General features: G+C 49.0%; 4 protein-coding genes across 4 annotated transcripts; 2 read left to right on the forward strand and 2 right to left on the reverse strand.

Annotated features, from left to right (window-relative positions):
• Positions 1–1909: 1909 nt before the first annotated feature.
• On the forward strand, positions 1910–5244 carry T310_3039 (uncharacterized protein; the record flags this gene model as incomplete). Its single annotated transcript, XM_013474090.1, has 8 exons — positions 1910–2005; positions 2128–2178; positions 2500–2546; positions 2868–2940; positions 2982–3225; positions 3288–3372; positions 3426–4638; positions 4711–5244. The coding sequence occupies 8 exons, from the start codon at positions 1910–1912 to the stop codon at positions 5242–5244; spliced, it is 2343 nt and encodes a 780-aa protein (XP_013329544.1).
• An 811-nt stretch (positions 5245–6055) lies between these two features.
• T310_3040 (uncharacterized protein) lies at positions 6056–9166 on the forward strand (the record flags this gene model as incomplete). The annotated part of the gene is made up of 4 exons (XM_013474091.1): positions 6056–6616; positions 6679–8409; positions 8465–8868; positions 9022–9166. 4 exons carry the CDS (start codon positions 6056–6058, stop codon positions 9164–9166), a joined length of 2841 nt encoding a protein of 946 aa, XP_013329545.1.
• A 1370-nt stretch (positions 9167–10536) lies between these two features.
• On the reverse strand, positions 10537–11904 carry T310_3041 (Polysaccharide deacetylase; the record flags this gene model as incomplete). The annotated part of the gene is made up of 3 exons (XM_013474092.1): positions 10537–10874; positions 10927–11012; positions 11084–11904. 3 exons carry the CDS (start codon positions 11902–11904, stop codon positions 10537–10539), a joined length of 1245 nt encoding a protein of 414 aa, XP_013329546.1.
• A 753-nt stretch (positions 11905–12657) lies between these two features.
• On the reverse strand, positions 12658–14868 carry T310_3042 (DEAD/DEAH box RNA helicase; the record flags this gene model as incomplete). Its single annotated transcript, XM_013474093.1, has 9 exons — positions 12658–12989; positions 13043–13191; positions 13249–13442; positions 13496–13647; positions 13699–13778; positions 13830–14190; positions 14245–14380; positions 14433–14490; positions 14540–14868. The coding sequence occupies 9 exons, from the start codon at positions 14866–14868 to the stop codon at positions 12658–12660; spliced, it is 1791 nt and encodes a 596-aa protein (XP_013329547.1).
• Positions 14869–15289: the final 421 nt, after the last annotated feature.

A 15289-nucleotide genomic window follows, 5' to 3' on the forward strand; every position in this document is an offset into this window, starting at 1 on the left:
TGCATGCAACCTGTACTAGAACAACTACTATTATTGAAAAGAAAAGAAGAATTTCAGTGTGGAGGAAGAGAGGGAGGGAGTATTCTGTATGAATGCAGTATATAAATAAATAAACGAATAAATTAATAAATATACTATTAACTACTGAATAAATATATATACACGATCAGTGATGTAACTACTGGACCCTGTACTGTACAGCAAGTAAGTAGTAGTAAGTAGTACTGTAGTAGTACTCCGTACTGAGATCTCATCTCCGCCCCCACACGTGGGCTTACGGACGTCACACGCCACACGCTATACGCTCATCCTCTTTTTATTTTGTGTGTGTACTGTACAACCCTTCAACGACTCGCTCTGTTCGTTTAGGCTTGAAGGCTACCTAGGCTTACTATTGCCTACATAGGAGAGACACTATGAAGCCTATACCTAAGGCAGGCTATTGGAGCTCAATAGCAGATCCATTCACTATGAGAGATGCTTGACAAAACTTCGAGGAGGGACCCGGTCCATACATATGACAAACCATGGACTTCCCCATGTGACTTAGAAAGAGATATCCATATCCCCAAACAAAAGGTCGAAGGTACGACAGCATTGTACTGCGATACCTTATCTCATCTTTCGAATCATAACAGGAACCCTGGCTACTACTTCTAATTATTAATGCTATGGATAAAATAAAGATGCTTATAAGGAGTAGTAGGAGGTCCTATATATATACATATATACCAGTTTGGTACCCAGTATATAAGGTAACCTATATTGGCAATTAGGATGAGCCTTGGACTGATTTTAAGTAGGCACCCAGTATGTAATGTTCTAGATGGAATTCTACTGCCAAAACTCCCTTTTTTTTTTTGCTATAGAAAATACGTACTGCTTAGAGGACCTCGCCATACGGTATACCATTAAAGGTGAGGACAGTGTTAGTCACGTAAAGACATATGGATTGCGCGCTGTATGTACTTGCTTCTGTTTTTTTCTCCTTCGTGCAAGGATTTGATTTCTATACAGAGCCGTTTATAGCAATTGAATTTAACCTGCCTTATAAAGGAGGAGTACAGAGGAGACAAAAATTAAAAAAAATCGTAAGGATATTCAGGAATATCCGAACGAACGCGGAGGTTGAAGCTGCAAACCTTGCGGTTAAGACCGCACGCTGCTGTCGAATCGAGGTAGCTAGGCAGATACTTGATTGACAGTGAAGGAGGAATTGCGATATTTAAGGGAAAAAAAAAGGCCTCTGAATATAACATAAACACAGATAATGCCCGCTTGGCATAACCCGTCATGCTGGTGATAGCACAGGACAGGGTATTAGCTAGGTAGAAGCATTCAGCTTTATTTCCTATGACTTTTGGAGCCAATATATAAGAGAGTTATTTAAAATACTTAGAATAATATCTTTGTGTGAACTCGACCTCGCGCAAAGGGTTTCGGAAGGCATAATCCGGAGTACAATGAAGGCTGAGAGGGCAACTTGCAGAACCTAACAGTCTAGCACTCTGTAGCCCGCTGCATGCAATTTGTGCTATCATCGTGATTTGCCAGGCCCGTGTGATTGCTGCAACATTTCTGCAACCAGAACATAATGTATGGTAACAGCGCGCATGTATCGGCCAATGATCGAGTTTGAATTATTCACTTGCGGCTCAACAGCTCTCCCTCCTGTCCATACCCGCCTACCTACACGGTAAAGTATTCGGGTGTCATGCTTGGAGGGAAGCGGGATCTGGTTGCCTCTAGTTGCCTCGCTGCTATCCAGGTCAATACACGCGTAGCCTTGTTCAGATAAATACCAGGCTTGAGGGAGGGTCGGTGGAAAGGACGAAATAGTCCGCAAAAAAAAAACATCTTATCTCGTATGAGCTGCCAGATAATGCCTATTCCAACAGTGTTCTGAAAAATGGTTCTCGAGTACATCCCGACATATCGTCTTACTCCAGAGACACTGCAAAAGTACTTGGAGCAACTGTTTCCCAATCATGAGATCAACATCAAGGTTAGTACTAGCTTGCCCAGCGCCCCGCTCTGTATACACAGCCTCAGCCTGGTTATGTTGCCAGGGCATTATTATTGTTCACAGCCTCTATGCAAAGTAATTATGCCTAACTCGTGTGCAAGACAAACACAGCCGATCAATATGTTGTCAACCTTCCCCAGAGCCTGACTGAGGTAAGCGGGCGTCTTCTCTTCGGCGGATCTCGTCAATGCCTGTTCTCACGTCAATGCAGGAGCAGCTCCGTTACATCCAAGAGTACCTTCTCACACCGCGCAGAAGGACGTGAGTTTTCCGCAGTGCATGTGCATCACTCGGCATCCCAGTATAATCATTTCACCAAACTGATAAAGAATTTCTTGCGTGGAATTGAGCTGAAGAACAGGGGGTAAAACTGGCTTGTCTTTGTTCGTGGGCATTGCTGATCGATGCTTTTCTATGCCGCTCGTGTCCATATCTCCCTGCCTGTATCGATAGCCTAATATTACAAGCTTCAGCTGAGAATCCAATCCCTGAATAATAGTCGCGTTACATTGCCCCCGCCGTGAGTGTGCTTTAGCGTCATGCTTCTTGCCGGGAACAGTTCAAATCCGCCTTACAGAGGCTTGCGTTCCCTCTGGCCTCCTTCTTCGGGCGCAGAATTAATATGAAATTTTTCAAAGGCCAACAAGGAAGGAAATTTTGCTTCGCCTCTCGAGGCTCTTACCACTGGGCGTTTGCAAGTGATTTTAGATCTGATCAACACTAACGCCGGCTTTGCGCACTCCGTGACCGGTTTCGTGGGGAAAAAAAAAGATCTAGATCATAGCATGCATCCCTGACCGGACCCTCCTGCGAGGCCGTGTCTGCTGTGCACGTTTCATAGAGCACGTCTGGGAGAACTGCGGCTCCGGGCGGCGAGGCATTCTTCGGTGTGGTATAAGAAGGAGGATTCGAAGGTAAGTTTATCCTAGAAACACTGGCTAGAAAAAAAAAAGAGAATCCAGTTTCCGCACTTAAACGACCACGAAATCGAGTGTCGAAAATGGTAGATCAGTACGATAGACTCCATGCAGCCTGTAATGCTGCCGACACCTACCCCAAGAACCTCATACGCACCCAAGCGTTTCGGCATACCCTGCAATCATATCGAAACCGATTACACGAGCAACAACAACTGCTCTTCGATCCAAATCCTAAGTATACGGTAGTCGATCTGTGGGAGGCGTATGATGGCCAAGATGGTTCGTGCTGTGCTGCATGTATATTGAAGTCTTTTTTGAACTGACCAAAGGCAAAAAATAAGCATTTCATCCTACCAGCTGCAAAACCGTCGACGCCCTGAGAGTGCATTTTGAGGTCAATCGCAAGGATCCGCGTTGTCGCCATGTGTACGTGAATCGTTGTTCTGCCTCCTGTGAAGTGAAACTAACTTGGTGGGCAGGTTCATCCAGGCAGAACACTCCAGGGCGCCTCTGGACTGCTCCATGGAGATGTTCGTCTACCTCCTCTCCTTCCTTCAGGTAATGGCGCGGTTCCTGGACCTCATTTTTGCATTTGGGAGACAGTGGCTTCCCAAGGACTTCCATTACACCGCATTTCGCCACGAAAACTTCCTGGATACGCTGGAAGCCAAGAAATTCGAAATTCCGAAGCTGGGCCGATCTGGACGCGAGATTCGACACTGCTACAACGTTTGGTCCGTTGAAAGGTCATCAGCCGGCGGATCGCCATGGTCGATTCGACAAACGGCTGTCTACCACTCGTTCGACATGGACACCGGCAGGGCACTGTGGATCAATGTCAAAGGCAATGACCTCATGCAAAAGAGGATCACAGAGGCAACTAAAACCTGCAGGCGACTACAGGCTGGCTCACTCACAGACCTCCGTGGGTCCTTTGCTGCCACCCTCGTGACTCACCTCATTCTCTTCGAATGGTGTGGTGAAAACTGGCGGTCGTATATCAGCAGCTTGGAGAGTGACCTACGAAAGATCTTGAAGAAGGTCAATAATGCACCTATCGACGATGTTGAGCGTGCGCTTGCTGTTAATCCGAATGCTCTGATCCAGCCTCTGACTTCGATGAATAATACGTTCCCAAGCAGTACGCCTTCTAGAGCCAACTCCTTCTCAAAAGGACATGCATTCTCTAGACAGAGTACCGCGACTGACAGGTCCTTCGTCTCAAACCAGTTCATGTCGTCCAAGCAGCGAGTTCTGAGTGGCTTGACAGCCACCACGGCCGGCTCAGGCACTGGGAAGCAGAATCGACAGCCACAGTTGCCACAGTCACCGGTATCAGAAAAATCAGTGCGACCCGAGAACGGGGAGCAGGGTGATGATGGTGATGGAGAGGACCGTTTCGGAGTCCTCCAGCAGTTCTCATTCAAAGAACTGCAGCAACTCCATGACATCGGCGCTAATCTTCACGAGGCCAGCCTTGTCATGAAGCTGAATGCGGATGTCTTGATTGAGGTACTCGAACACTACAAAACCCTGACAGAGGCTGTCGGGTTTCCAGCAGCGATTAAGGATGGATGCAGCGAGGGGATATCGGAATTCTTTCAACGCGTCAGGAGCATCGTCCGGGATCTCAAAATGGAGCAGTCGCGCATTGAAACATTGATGCACATGCTGGAAGATGGAAAAAGCTTGGTATGGAACCCTGGTGACCGATCCCCCTGCTAAAACCAACTGGGACTGAAAAATTCGTCAACCATTAATTAGTTTGATGGGATTCTGCAATTTCGAAACATGGAGATCAACAAGCTGTTCGCGGTGAACGCGCATCAAAGCGCCCAGCGGATGGAGGAGATGACGCGAGACATGCACGAGTCCACGATCAAGATGGAGCAAGTGACGGAGAGCATGCACACAATTGCGGCAAAGACGGAAAAGGATACGGCATTAATGCACATCATTACATTGGTAACCCTGGTGTTCCTGCCAGGGACCTTTGTCGCCGTAAGATTCGGGTTGCCGTTGTATTCCTTGCGTAAGTTCACTACATCTCTGACCTCCAACCAGACCATCTTCGGCAGCGGGTTGTTCCAATGGGACCAGAATCACCCGTTGGAGATGCCCGTGTGGAAGCCCGAGTTCTTTGCTTTATTCGCGAAAATTTGCTTCCCACTGATGGCAGGGACCCTTTTAATATGGCTGGGGGCATATTGGTGGGCCTCATGGAGGCGGGGCAAGAAGCAGGAAGCTGATGAAGAGCAGCTGCTGGTTGACGGCGACGAGCATGTTCAGAAGGCATAGGGTGCTGTGTGTCGATGGGATCTATGCAAAGGAGCGTCAGGGGTTTGTCACCGCTATTCTCGTAGTTATTGTAGTTACCTATAGAGGACCAGGATATGGCGGTAGAAAAAGTTCCATGTCCGCCCCAGCCTGCCAGGCTCAGCTCATCATTTGCTAGCGCTGGTACCTGAACAAATCGCATGATGTCATGCTGGTGCGGATTGCAATGAATCGGGCCTCTGGAGTCTGCCTGCGCTGCGAGAAGGAGGCTGTGCGAAGCGCTAAGAGGTCAGCACGCGATGCTTAGCAGGATGATTGCCGTAGTAGAGTTCCACTTATCGATATCGTATCGTATCGTATCTCTGCCTGTGGAGGCGCTGCAGGTCCGGCGCATTGCACTGCGTATGGTCGAATCAGTCGTGCAACTCCTCTTATAGCCTAAATCCTCTGCCGGCTGGCGATGCTTGACGCTTTTCCATCAACCAGCCACGGTAGCCTGGCCCTTCCTTCTGAAGCAGGCTGCGTGACTCGCCACCAGTCGCCTCGCCCATCGCGGTTTGCGAGGCTGAAGCCCCCCTTTCACCCCCTCCAGTGCCCGGTCGCTCATTTGTGGGATTGCGGGATTCCTTCTCCTCAATTATTTATCAGGGAATCGTCGCCTCTATTTTCGCAAGCTGCATATCTGTCACCACACGCCATTGTGGTCTTGTGGTAGTTGTGACGAACAAATGCTTCCATCCGTTGCAGACCTTCCTCGGTGTTCCCTCTAAGAAACGCCTACGAGTCTGACGCATTGTTTGGTTTGCTGACCAGCGTCGTGCGGGACGGGACCATGGCCACAAACAACTCGCCTTTCATAGACTTCTTTCACTGGGTGGACAAGCATAAAGTCAAAGGCATCGATGGCTCCGGAAATCCAGCACACTACGTTCCGTACGCAGAGCTCGAACGGTATTGGCAGCCCGACAGGATCGCCATTGTCCTCCGGTCATTCAACTACAACAGGCCGATAAACGTCGTGATTAACGAGGTTATTCGACGATTCCTTCGCATCTTCTCGATCCTGGTTTATATCTCCCGACCTGGCGCTCCCAAAGTCAGCTATATCCAGCAGTTCTGCAGATTGGATCTCGATGACTACAATTTGCCATTCATGACCAAACCTCCCGCATTTTCGGAGGCGCCAGACGGTGAAGAAACCTTCAAAGACTTCCTTGAATACCAGTTCCGCTTTTGGCCGGTACCGTTAGACCCCAAGATGCACATGAAGCGGCTCCCTACCCAGTGCGTCCTGCCAATCACATTGGAAAGAACGCTCTCCGGTCGTAAGAGTGACACGGCTGTAATAAAGAAGTGCGTCTTACAGCCTTCCAGCAATCTGACAGTTCCTGGGGTAAAGCTATTCCTCCTCAGAGAAAAGATGTTGCCAGATGCTGACTGATGTGACTGTAACAGGATACCATTGTGATGAAAGAATACCGAGAAACTGAATTAGACTTCTCGTTTTCAAATGAGGTGGAAGCATATACTGTTCTGGAGAACCAAGGTGAGATGGAGAAGGCCTCAAAGTACTTTCTTAGGTACTACGGGTCGTTCATCCAGAATGGGAAGGGATTCATTCTTCTCGAGTACGCCGACCAAGGCAGTTTGCTGGACTTCTTCCGCAAGAATCATCTGCCCCACGAACGAGGCGAGCTCCACCGCCTATGGAAGAGCCTGTCTTCCAATCTCTTGCGGGGTCTTGAGATGCTCCATAGCCTAAATGAGAGAGTGACGGAGGATGTCCTGCGAGGCATCCACCAGGACTTGAAGCCGGCAAACATCTTTGTTTTCAGTGGAGAGGATGGCACTCCGTACAGCTACCGCTTCAAGATTGGCGATTTTGGACTGAGTAGTATCAGTCTGGTAAAAGCCAAGGGCAAGGAGATGGCGGGTCCCGACAACAAGAGCACGAAGATGTATGGCGCCCCGGAGCTCACCAACTATTATCAAGACCTAGCACATCTCGACAAAGGTGTGACATGGGAAGTGGACATATGGTCTCTGGGATGCGTACTCTTCGAGGTAGCGGTCTGGGCTACCTGTGGCGAACGGGGACGTGAGGAGTTCCTGGAGAAGCGGGAGCGGGATACCGCCAAAGTACCGCATCACCACGCCCAAGGCTACGGTGGCTCATTCCATGATGGCGAAAAGAGGATTGGAGCGGTGGATGAGATGTTTGTGACGATCGTTGAGAGGCGACGCGTCTTCGATGATTTGACTGAACCCCTGGCGCATATTGTCCTGGAGGAGATGCTGCTGCCAAAGGACAAGAAGCGGCTCAATGCGTCACAGCTTCTTACGCGCTTCCTGAGGAAACTGGACATTCCCCCTTCGGCGTCTCATAAGCAGAAACCTTCACTTGAACCGCTTGAGATTTCGCCTCAATCTCGAGAGAATGGCGCTCAGCCTTCCGAGACTGACCCTCGATTTGTCTCTTCGCCGCAGTCAGCCGGCGTTCGTTCGCCGGACGGTTATAATAGCCCGGGTCCAGTCTTTGACGGAGATCCTGGGCCTGCAGGTCTACGTTTTGGACAAACCTGGCACAGACACGAGATGGATTCGTCAGATTGGAGCCGCGATGATGTACTCGGCGCACAGGGCGCGGGCAATCAGAAGTTCATGCCATCAAACTTGACGTCCACACTTCCACTTCCACATGATCAGCGTCCATCTCATGTCTCAGCACTGCCAATTCAACTCAATGGTGCTGCCGATTTGCCATACAGACCGCATTCAGATTCTGACTCAAATAGGTCAGAGTTGCCAACTACGGATTCCCAGGTTACTCGATACTTGAATCATGCACCTCCAGGACCCGTATATCCTCCGACGCCACAGCCAGGCCTGCTACAGCAAAACCCGGTGCAGTATGGATCCCCTCGTCCCGAAAATGCGCTCCCAGTTCCAGCGCAGTCATCGCGGTCGGGGAATCCAACACCTGAAGACACAGGTCAGGCGACAACCGTGCCACCCAGAGAAAGCCGACGAGCCCAAACCGCTACGACACGCGAGTACCCAATGACGAGCGTCGACCAAGTGATCACTTGGATCACCAAGAAGAAGAAGAATGATAAGAGGAATATCCATACGGACCCCATGCCCGGCCAGGTCGAGGCTCTCCATCAGCTGAAAAACCGCGAACAGGTATGTATGTCGTATAGCCTTGGGAACTTGTCGAGAGTGCTAACAGCATCGGCAGATTTTCGTCATCGATGACTCGACGTCAATGAGGACACATCACTGGAACGATGTGATTCAGACCTTCAAAGCGCTTGCGTACCTCGTCAAGTCGGCCGACCCTAACGGCATCGAGCTGTTCCTCACGTCGATGCCGCAGAGGGGCCAGAAGGCACGCAAAGACACGACGAAGAAGCTCATCCGGTTCTTGAAGGGTTGCGCCAACCAGTCCGCACTTGGCAATTGCAATATGGAGGACAGCCTAGGTCAGATCCTCGAACGGGTGAAAAGGAACCTGTCGTCGCGCGTCAGCGTCTACATCTTTACGGACGCGGTGTGGGAGCCGTCCGAGGAGATTGTCTGTGGCGTCGATGTGCCAATCCGGTCGCTCGTAAAGGAGATGGAGAGGCGTAACTTGCCGCGGACGTACGTGTCGCTTCAATTCATCCGCTTCAGCGACGACGAGATTGGGAGGAACCGCTTGCGGTATCTTGACGATGATCTGGGAAAGGAGCTCGACTTGTGAGATTTTTTTTTGAGGGTCCATTGCGGATAAGCAAGACTAACTTGTGTGTTCAGTGACATCGTGGATCAAAGATATTATCGCGGAAATGTCTGGCTCATGTTGATTGGAAGCATCAGCAAGCAGATAGACAAGGTGAAGGACGTCGACGACAGCAAAGGCCACAACGATACAAGAGAGGGTGATAAGGGGGCAGGTTGATGTGATGCGGTCGATTGTAGAAAGGCGCTCTGGTTCTATCGCGCTGACTAGTGTCTGATAGACCATCTCCAAAAGATCTGAAAAATGCAGACGCCCACTTCGAAGGAAAAAGAGGAAAGTTGATTTGGAAGATCACTCGAAGCGAGGGCGTGAAAAGATAGGTAAGGGGCTCGAACCCAATCTCCACAACTGGGACAATGACATTTACTGATTCCCGAACAGTGGGTGGATGGCTGGTGATGATGTTGACGATGATGTTACGACAGATATCCCATCGACGATGATTGGAAAAATAAATCCTGGAGTTAGAGCAAGCAGCCTGAGGAAATTAATTGTCCATCACTACTTTTCGGCGCAGCACACATCTCGAAGTGGGGCATTATTCGGTAAAGGCCAGTCAGTCCAGGCAGCGACCAGTCCTGCCCTGCAGATGGTATATATCTTCTTGGCTTGCAAAAATGCGGTTCACAAGGAAGCGTCGATCTGAGACCCAAGTACGGTCGAAGAATCAGCAAAGGTCTTGTATAATGTATATAGAGAGAGGTTTATGTAGAAATTTGTAACACTATTACGATTCCCATACCACAGTATGCTTTCTAGCGTGTTTGAATGATATCAGCGACATATGTACGACAGGGACAAAAAAAAACAACGTTCAAAAAAAAAGGGAAGAAAAAAAATTACAGCTAACAGGTCTCACGAGACTAACATCAATATCAAACATGGGATCATCGATGCTGCTATGCTTGCTCTGCAGAAAAACATTTGGTGCAAATGATGCAGAATGTTTCTTTGTTATTTAAATAAATGGGACTGTACAGTATGTACATACATACAGTATTTTGCACGGCAGGATCAAATAAATTCCCAGGCTTTTTAAGCATAATAAAAATAAAACTGACCTCAAAAAATGTGGAATTGCTTCAATATTACTAGTAAGATTCAGACTATATTCAGACTATATTCAGACTATATACAATGGGGCGATTTGCAGCATTTCAAAATATCGACATATAAGTATACGAAAAAAGAGATCAATCAATAGTCGCAGCAATAATTCAGACTAAATTCCTTTGCACAAAAAAAAGGTTACAGAAACAGTATATGTTGAACAACAAAGTCGATTTATTTGGCTGAACAAATGCTGATGCATGCAGACGGATTTGCAACCTTTTATCTTTTCATTCAGTGGAGGGAGTGGGCTAAATATCTCTCTTTTCTGTAGTCAAAGGGTGATATCATGCTCTGGAGGTCTATTTAGTGGAAGGAGGGAAAAACAAGTCTGCAATCTGCTTTGCAGCTTTGGCTAGGAATGGTTATATATATACTTCATACTGGATATGTACATGTTGTAGTACTCTACAGTCAAGCTAGTCCCAAGACTTGTCCTCTAGAGGAGGTGCCTCGGGGTCCAACATGCACTGGTCGACTCTCATGATCCGTTTGCCTGTTTCTCTGGCGATTCGAATCACCTCCCTGAAATACTGCACCGTCGAACGGCTGAGATAGTGCATCACGACAATATCTCCACCCCGATCAACGTCGCGCTGAAATGCCTCGAGCTGCTTCTCCGGCGTGTCCGAGTCTGCATACAGCCAGTCTTCGATATCCACGCTCCAGTTCACGATGTATGGATCGTCGAGGAGATGCGCCAGTCTCTGTCTGGTTCGTGCGCCGATGGTGCCATACGGAGGACGGAAATAGCGAGCTGCAACCAAGACATCAGGCTTGTTCATATATTCCATGCCATTATCACTTACATTCCACTCCAAGGAGGTCCTTAATGGCTCTAAAGCCCTCAAGAATTTCATAGTCAATTTGCTCAACGGTCTGGAGTCCTTCCATCCTATGACTAACGGTCAGCTAAGGCCCCATGGCCTTGAAAATTTTGATATGTTAACGGAGGGCTGGGATTACTTTGGATGCGTGTACGTGTGAAGTGCCACCTGATGGCCTCGATGGATCATCTCTCTGTAGACCTCAGTGAGGTTGGTGTCCGGGGCCTCAAGACCGTTACCAACAACAAAGAAAGTAACCAATATATCTTCTTCTTCCAGAATATGCATAACCTCCTGAGCTAGCTGAGGATCCCCATCGTCGATCCCGAAGGCAAATGAGTTGGGTCTCTTGCATTTGAGAATCAAAGACCCTGTTTCCAGTTTCTCAGGCACTGTGAACCCGGCTGGAATACTGGGAACGATCTCCACCTTGTACAAGGTCACTTCGTCTTTCGTATAAAAGCCATGAAAGGACACCGACATCACTCGCGACATGTCGATGGAGAAATGAGACAAAGGGACGTAGATGTCGTCGTCCAGAGAGTAACGAGACGCTTCAACACTGTCCGATGTGTCTGGATACGGAGCCCGATCTGGATTGCAATCTTCGTTATGCTGGTTGAGAGAGATGCTGAACTTGTCGGGCCCAGAGAAAACCACATGCAAGTACATGCCGGCGTATCCCGTCATGTCGAGGCAGGACGACGAGACCTGGGTGTGATAGTTGTGGTCCGGGTTCGTGGGAAAGAGCCGGACGTAACCTCCTTCTTCTGCATACTCCACGGGCAATTCCTCCCCTGCACCGTGCCAGGCATCAAGGTCATTGAAAGGGCCTCCCTGGAACGAGTCAATTACGAATCCATCTCTCTTGATGGTGACTGGAACTCTCCCAGTGATACCTCGCACCAGCATCAGCTGAATGCAGCAGAGGCTAGACGCCAAGCGAGTGAGGGCGCGCATGATCTCAAGTTAATAATGGTCTGGAGATGGAGTCGAGCTATCCCAACAGGTCCGCTGCCAGACATATGCAGATAAAGATAATATGCCGGTCGTCATGACATGATGGGATAAACGCAGACGAAAACTTCAATCTGCAAATTGTTGGGCGTTGTAGCCTCTATACGGATTGCCATGTTAGGAAAGAACGAGCTGTACAACTACTACAGAAACTGCAAGCACGATACCCGCATACGCTGATTTCAAATTGTACGCAGGTATTCGGCACAAGAACTCTTATTGCATGCGATTGATAACCATTAAAGCCTGTAACCCGGATGGAAACAAATCTGCAAATGGAATTTTTTTTAAACTAACAAGCCTTTGAACGTTTTCATTTCTCAATCACTATTAGGCAGGTTTCCCTAGAAAGGCCTCCCATCCGGACAAGAAAACGCGCATTCCGGCCAGAACCGACAGATAATAACAAAAGCTTTTGAGACGGTGGGAAATGTAGGACAAGAGATCATGAGTCCTTCCAGAATGCAGCCAGGGTCTCTTCCCTCTCCAAAGTGGCAAAGATAACGATCAGCCGCGGCCGGATGGTCCCAAATCCAAGTAAAGCCGTCACTTCCTCACTGTACTCGAGAAAGAAACAAAGTGAGATTCAGTCCGGACACCTACTTCAAGCCCTGAAACGTGACCACGCAAATCGCCTTACCACGCTCTTGACGCGAGCAACATCCGTGGCCGATTGACAAGACCGTTACAACGTGTTTACCAATCACATTCAGGCTCAGGGTCTGCACGAGTAGCAGGTTTGGGGGAAGGCGCTCTAGGCACCGCCGCAGGAGCTGGGGCCGCAGTGGTAGCCTCGTTTTTGTTATCGTCTTTACCCCAGTTGTCGTCGCCGTTTTCTTCGCCTTCGTTGTCTGTATCGTCATCGAAGGTGACGACGCCATCCGCAGGCTTGACGTCCTCAAGAAAGTCGGGAATGGGTTGGTTGCACTCCATGAGGATCTTGACAAGATCAGAGGCAATAGCCGAATCCTTGTCATGATTGAAGAAAGAGGTGGCGAGACCCTCATTTCCAATACGCGCAGTACGTCCTACAGAAGGGTTAGCCCGTTTCTAATATATGTATACGGTGGTTTTCGGTTACCGATGCGATGGATATACTCGTCGATACCACCGTAATTGACGTTGGGCAAATCGTAGTTGATGACATGCATCACATTCTTGATGTCAAGCCCGCGTGCGGAAACCCCAGTTGCAACCAGGATAGGAGACTTCGCGGTACGAAATGCGCGGCTGACAAGCAAGTCAATCAAACAATTCAGAAAAGTTCCATCAGACTTTTATACTCACATAGCATCCTCACGTTCACGCTGGGTCCGATCGGAATGGATTGAGGTGCTTGGCAACCCCATGTTGTACAGGTAGTCATCGAGTAAATCCGCCTGGCTCTTATTGTTGACGAAGACCAAGGTCCGTGAAGGAGGCATCGAAATGAGCAGATCGTACAGGCACTGCTTCTTTTTATTCTCTTCAGCATAGATCACCTGTTCCAGTCAGTAATGACCCTCGAGGTGGATTCCTTGATTCTGCTGCGTACCTGTTGCTGGACGTTTGGATGCGCGCTACCAGCACGGCCGATGCGAATACGAACGTGATCAGTAGCAAGATATTTACGAGCGAGCTCGCGACAATGCTTGTTGAAAGTAGCCGAGAACATCATGTAACGATGGTCGGCATCCTCGTTCGTGTCTAGGCAAAATCAGTAAAGGGCCAAAGCAAGCTGAAGTACCTGAGACATACCTCCACCGGACATAATCTTTCCCAGTTCAGTTTCCCAATCGGAGTGAAGCATTTCATCCGCTTCATCGATGATAGTGAACCTGGAAAGAAAGTTAAATCTCGGTTACATATACGCTTCGATGATTGCTTACTTGACGCGGTGAAGGGACAAGATATGTGGCTTTTCCATAAAGTCCAAAAGACGACCAGGAGTACCGATCAAGATGTCGCAACCTTTCTGCAACTCCTCGCGCTGTTCGCGTACGGGGCCGCCGCCGTAGACGACACAAGGTCGTAGCATGGAACGATAACAGAGGCGACGGGCCTCATCGAAAATCTGGGTCGACAACTCACGAGTAGGAGCAACCACAAGAACAAGCGGTTCCGCACGTACAGGCGGAGCTGCCGCATCGAATCCAGCAGCCAGGTTAGGACGGGGAGCGGCAAGCTTCTTAGCCTTTCCCATGAGCTTTGACAGGACGGGGATCAAAAAAGCCGCCGTCTTTCCCGAGCCTGGTCAAATGAGTCAGCTACCTTGAAGGGTAATCGATTCCTTTCGATTCTTACCAGTCTGTGCTACCGCAATCAAATCGTGACCAGTCAAAACAGCCGGGATGGAGTATGCCTGAATAGGAGTTGGGACATTATATCCGCAGAGACGGATGTTTTCAAGCATGATCGGGTGAAGACCAGCATCAGCAAACTAGGAACTCTCGTTAGATAGTATTTATCGACGTGAACAGGGGCATACGTACGCTCTTCACCGGATTCGGCTGTTCAGTTGACTCCGCGGTGACTCTAATGTCACGAAGACTGCTTCGAATTTAGACAAGTCCTTGAAGAATGGAGGATGGATACGCACGCTTCAAACTTGATCCCAGCCCGATTGATAAACTCATTGTGGAAAAGCATGCACTCCAGCTGAGGATTAGGAGGGCCAATATCGCCATACTCCTCGCGCCATTCGTATTTGGCTGCATTGGCCGCCCATTCTGGGTTTTCCAGGTCCCCTCCACCCTCTGCAGGGTCCTTAGAGGGCGCAGGATTGGTGTATTTTGCATAGTTGTACTCTTGAGGGGGCACCCAACCCTTTTCGCGAGCCTTCGCAGCCGCTTCAGCGTTCATGCGGCTCTTTTGAGTCGAGGCTTCCGGGAGAGCATTGCTCATCTCAGCAGTATCGAAGGTGGACATTTTGTCGACCCCGGAGGTGACTAGATGACACGTATCTGAGCAGCGAGTATGGTCAGTATAGCTGGTTCAAGATGTCAACAGTCTCTCGCAGCCTCAGAATCTGAAGTGGACAGCTGTTCAAAGAGTCCTATAGAGAAACTTGGATCAAAGGTGGGGTGATGGGATGGAAGAAGTACTGAACAGCAGAAGAAGAGAGGAGAGAAGGTGCTGTGTACTGAGGCACGTGGAGACGACAATAACAACAACAGCAGCAGCAGCAGCAGCAGCAGCAGTAGGAGATTGGACGGAAAGACACGTCAGAGACACGTCCTCTACCCACTGATTTTCCAGAGGATAGGGAAAGATTGTAGGTATCAGAATGCTCAGAATGATATTAGGAATGGATTTGACTGACGTACCTTCTGTGCCTTCAAAGGACAGA

The sequence above is a fragment of the Rasamsonia emersonii genome (genome assembly GCF_000968595.1).
Source record: "Rasamsonia emersonii CBS 393.64 chromosome Unknown ctg1118621760048, whole genome shotgun sequence".
NCBI lineage: Eukaryota > Fungi > Ascomycota > Eurotiomycetes > Eurotiales > Trichocomaceae > Rasamsonia > Rasamsonia emersonii.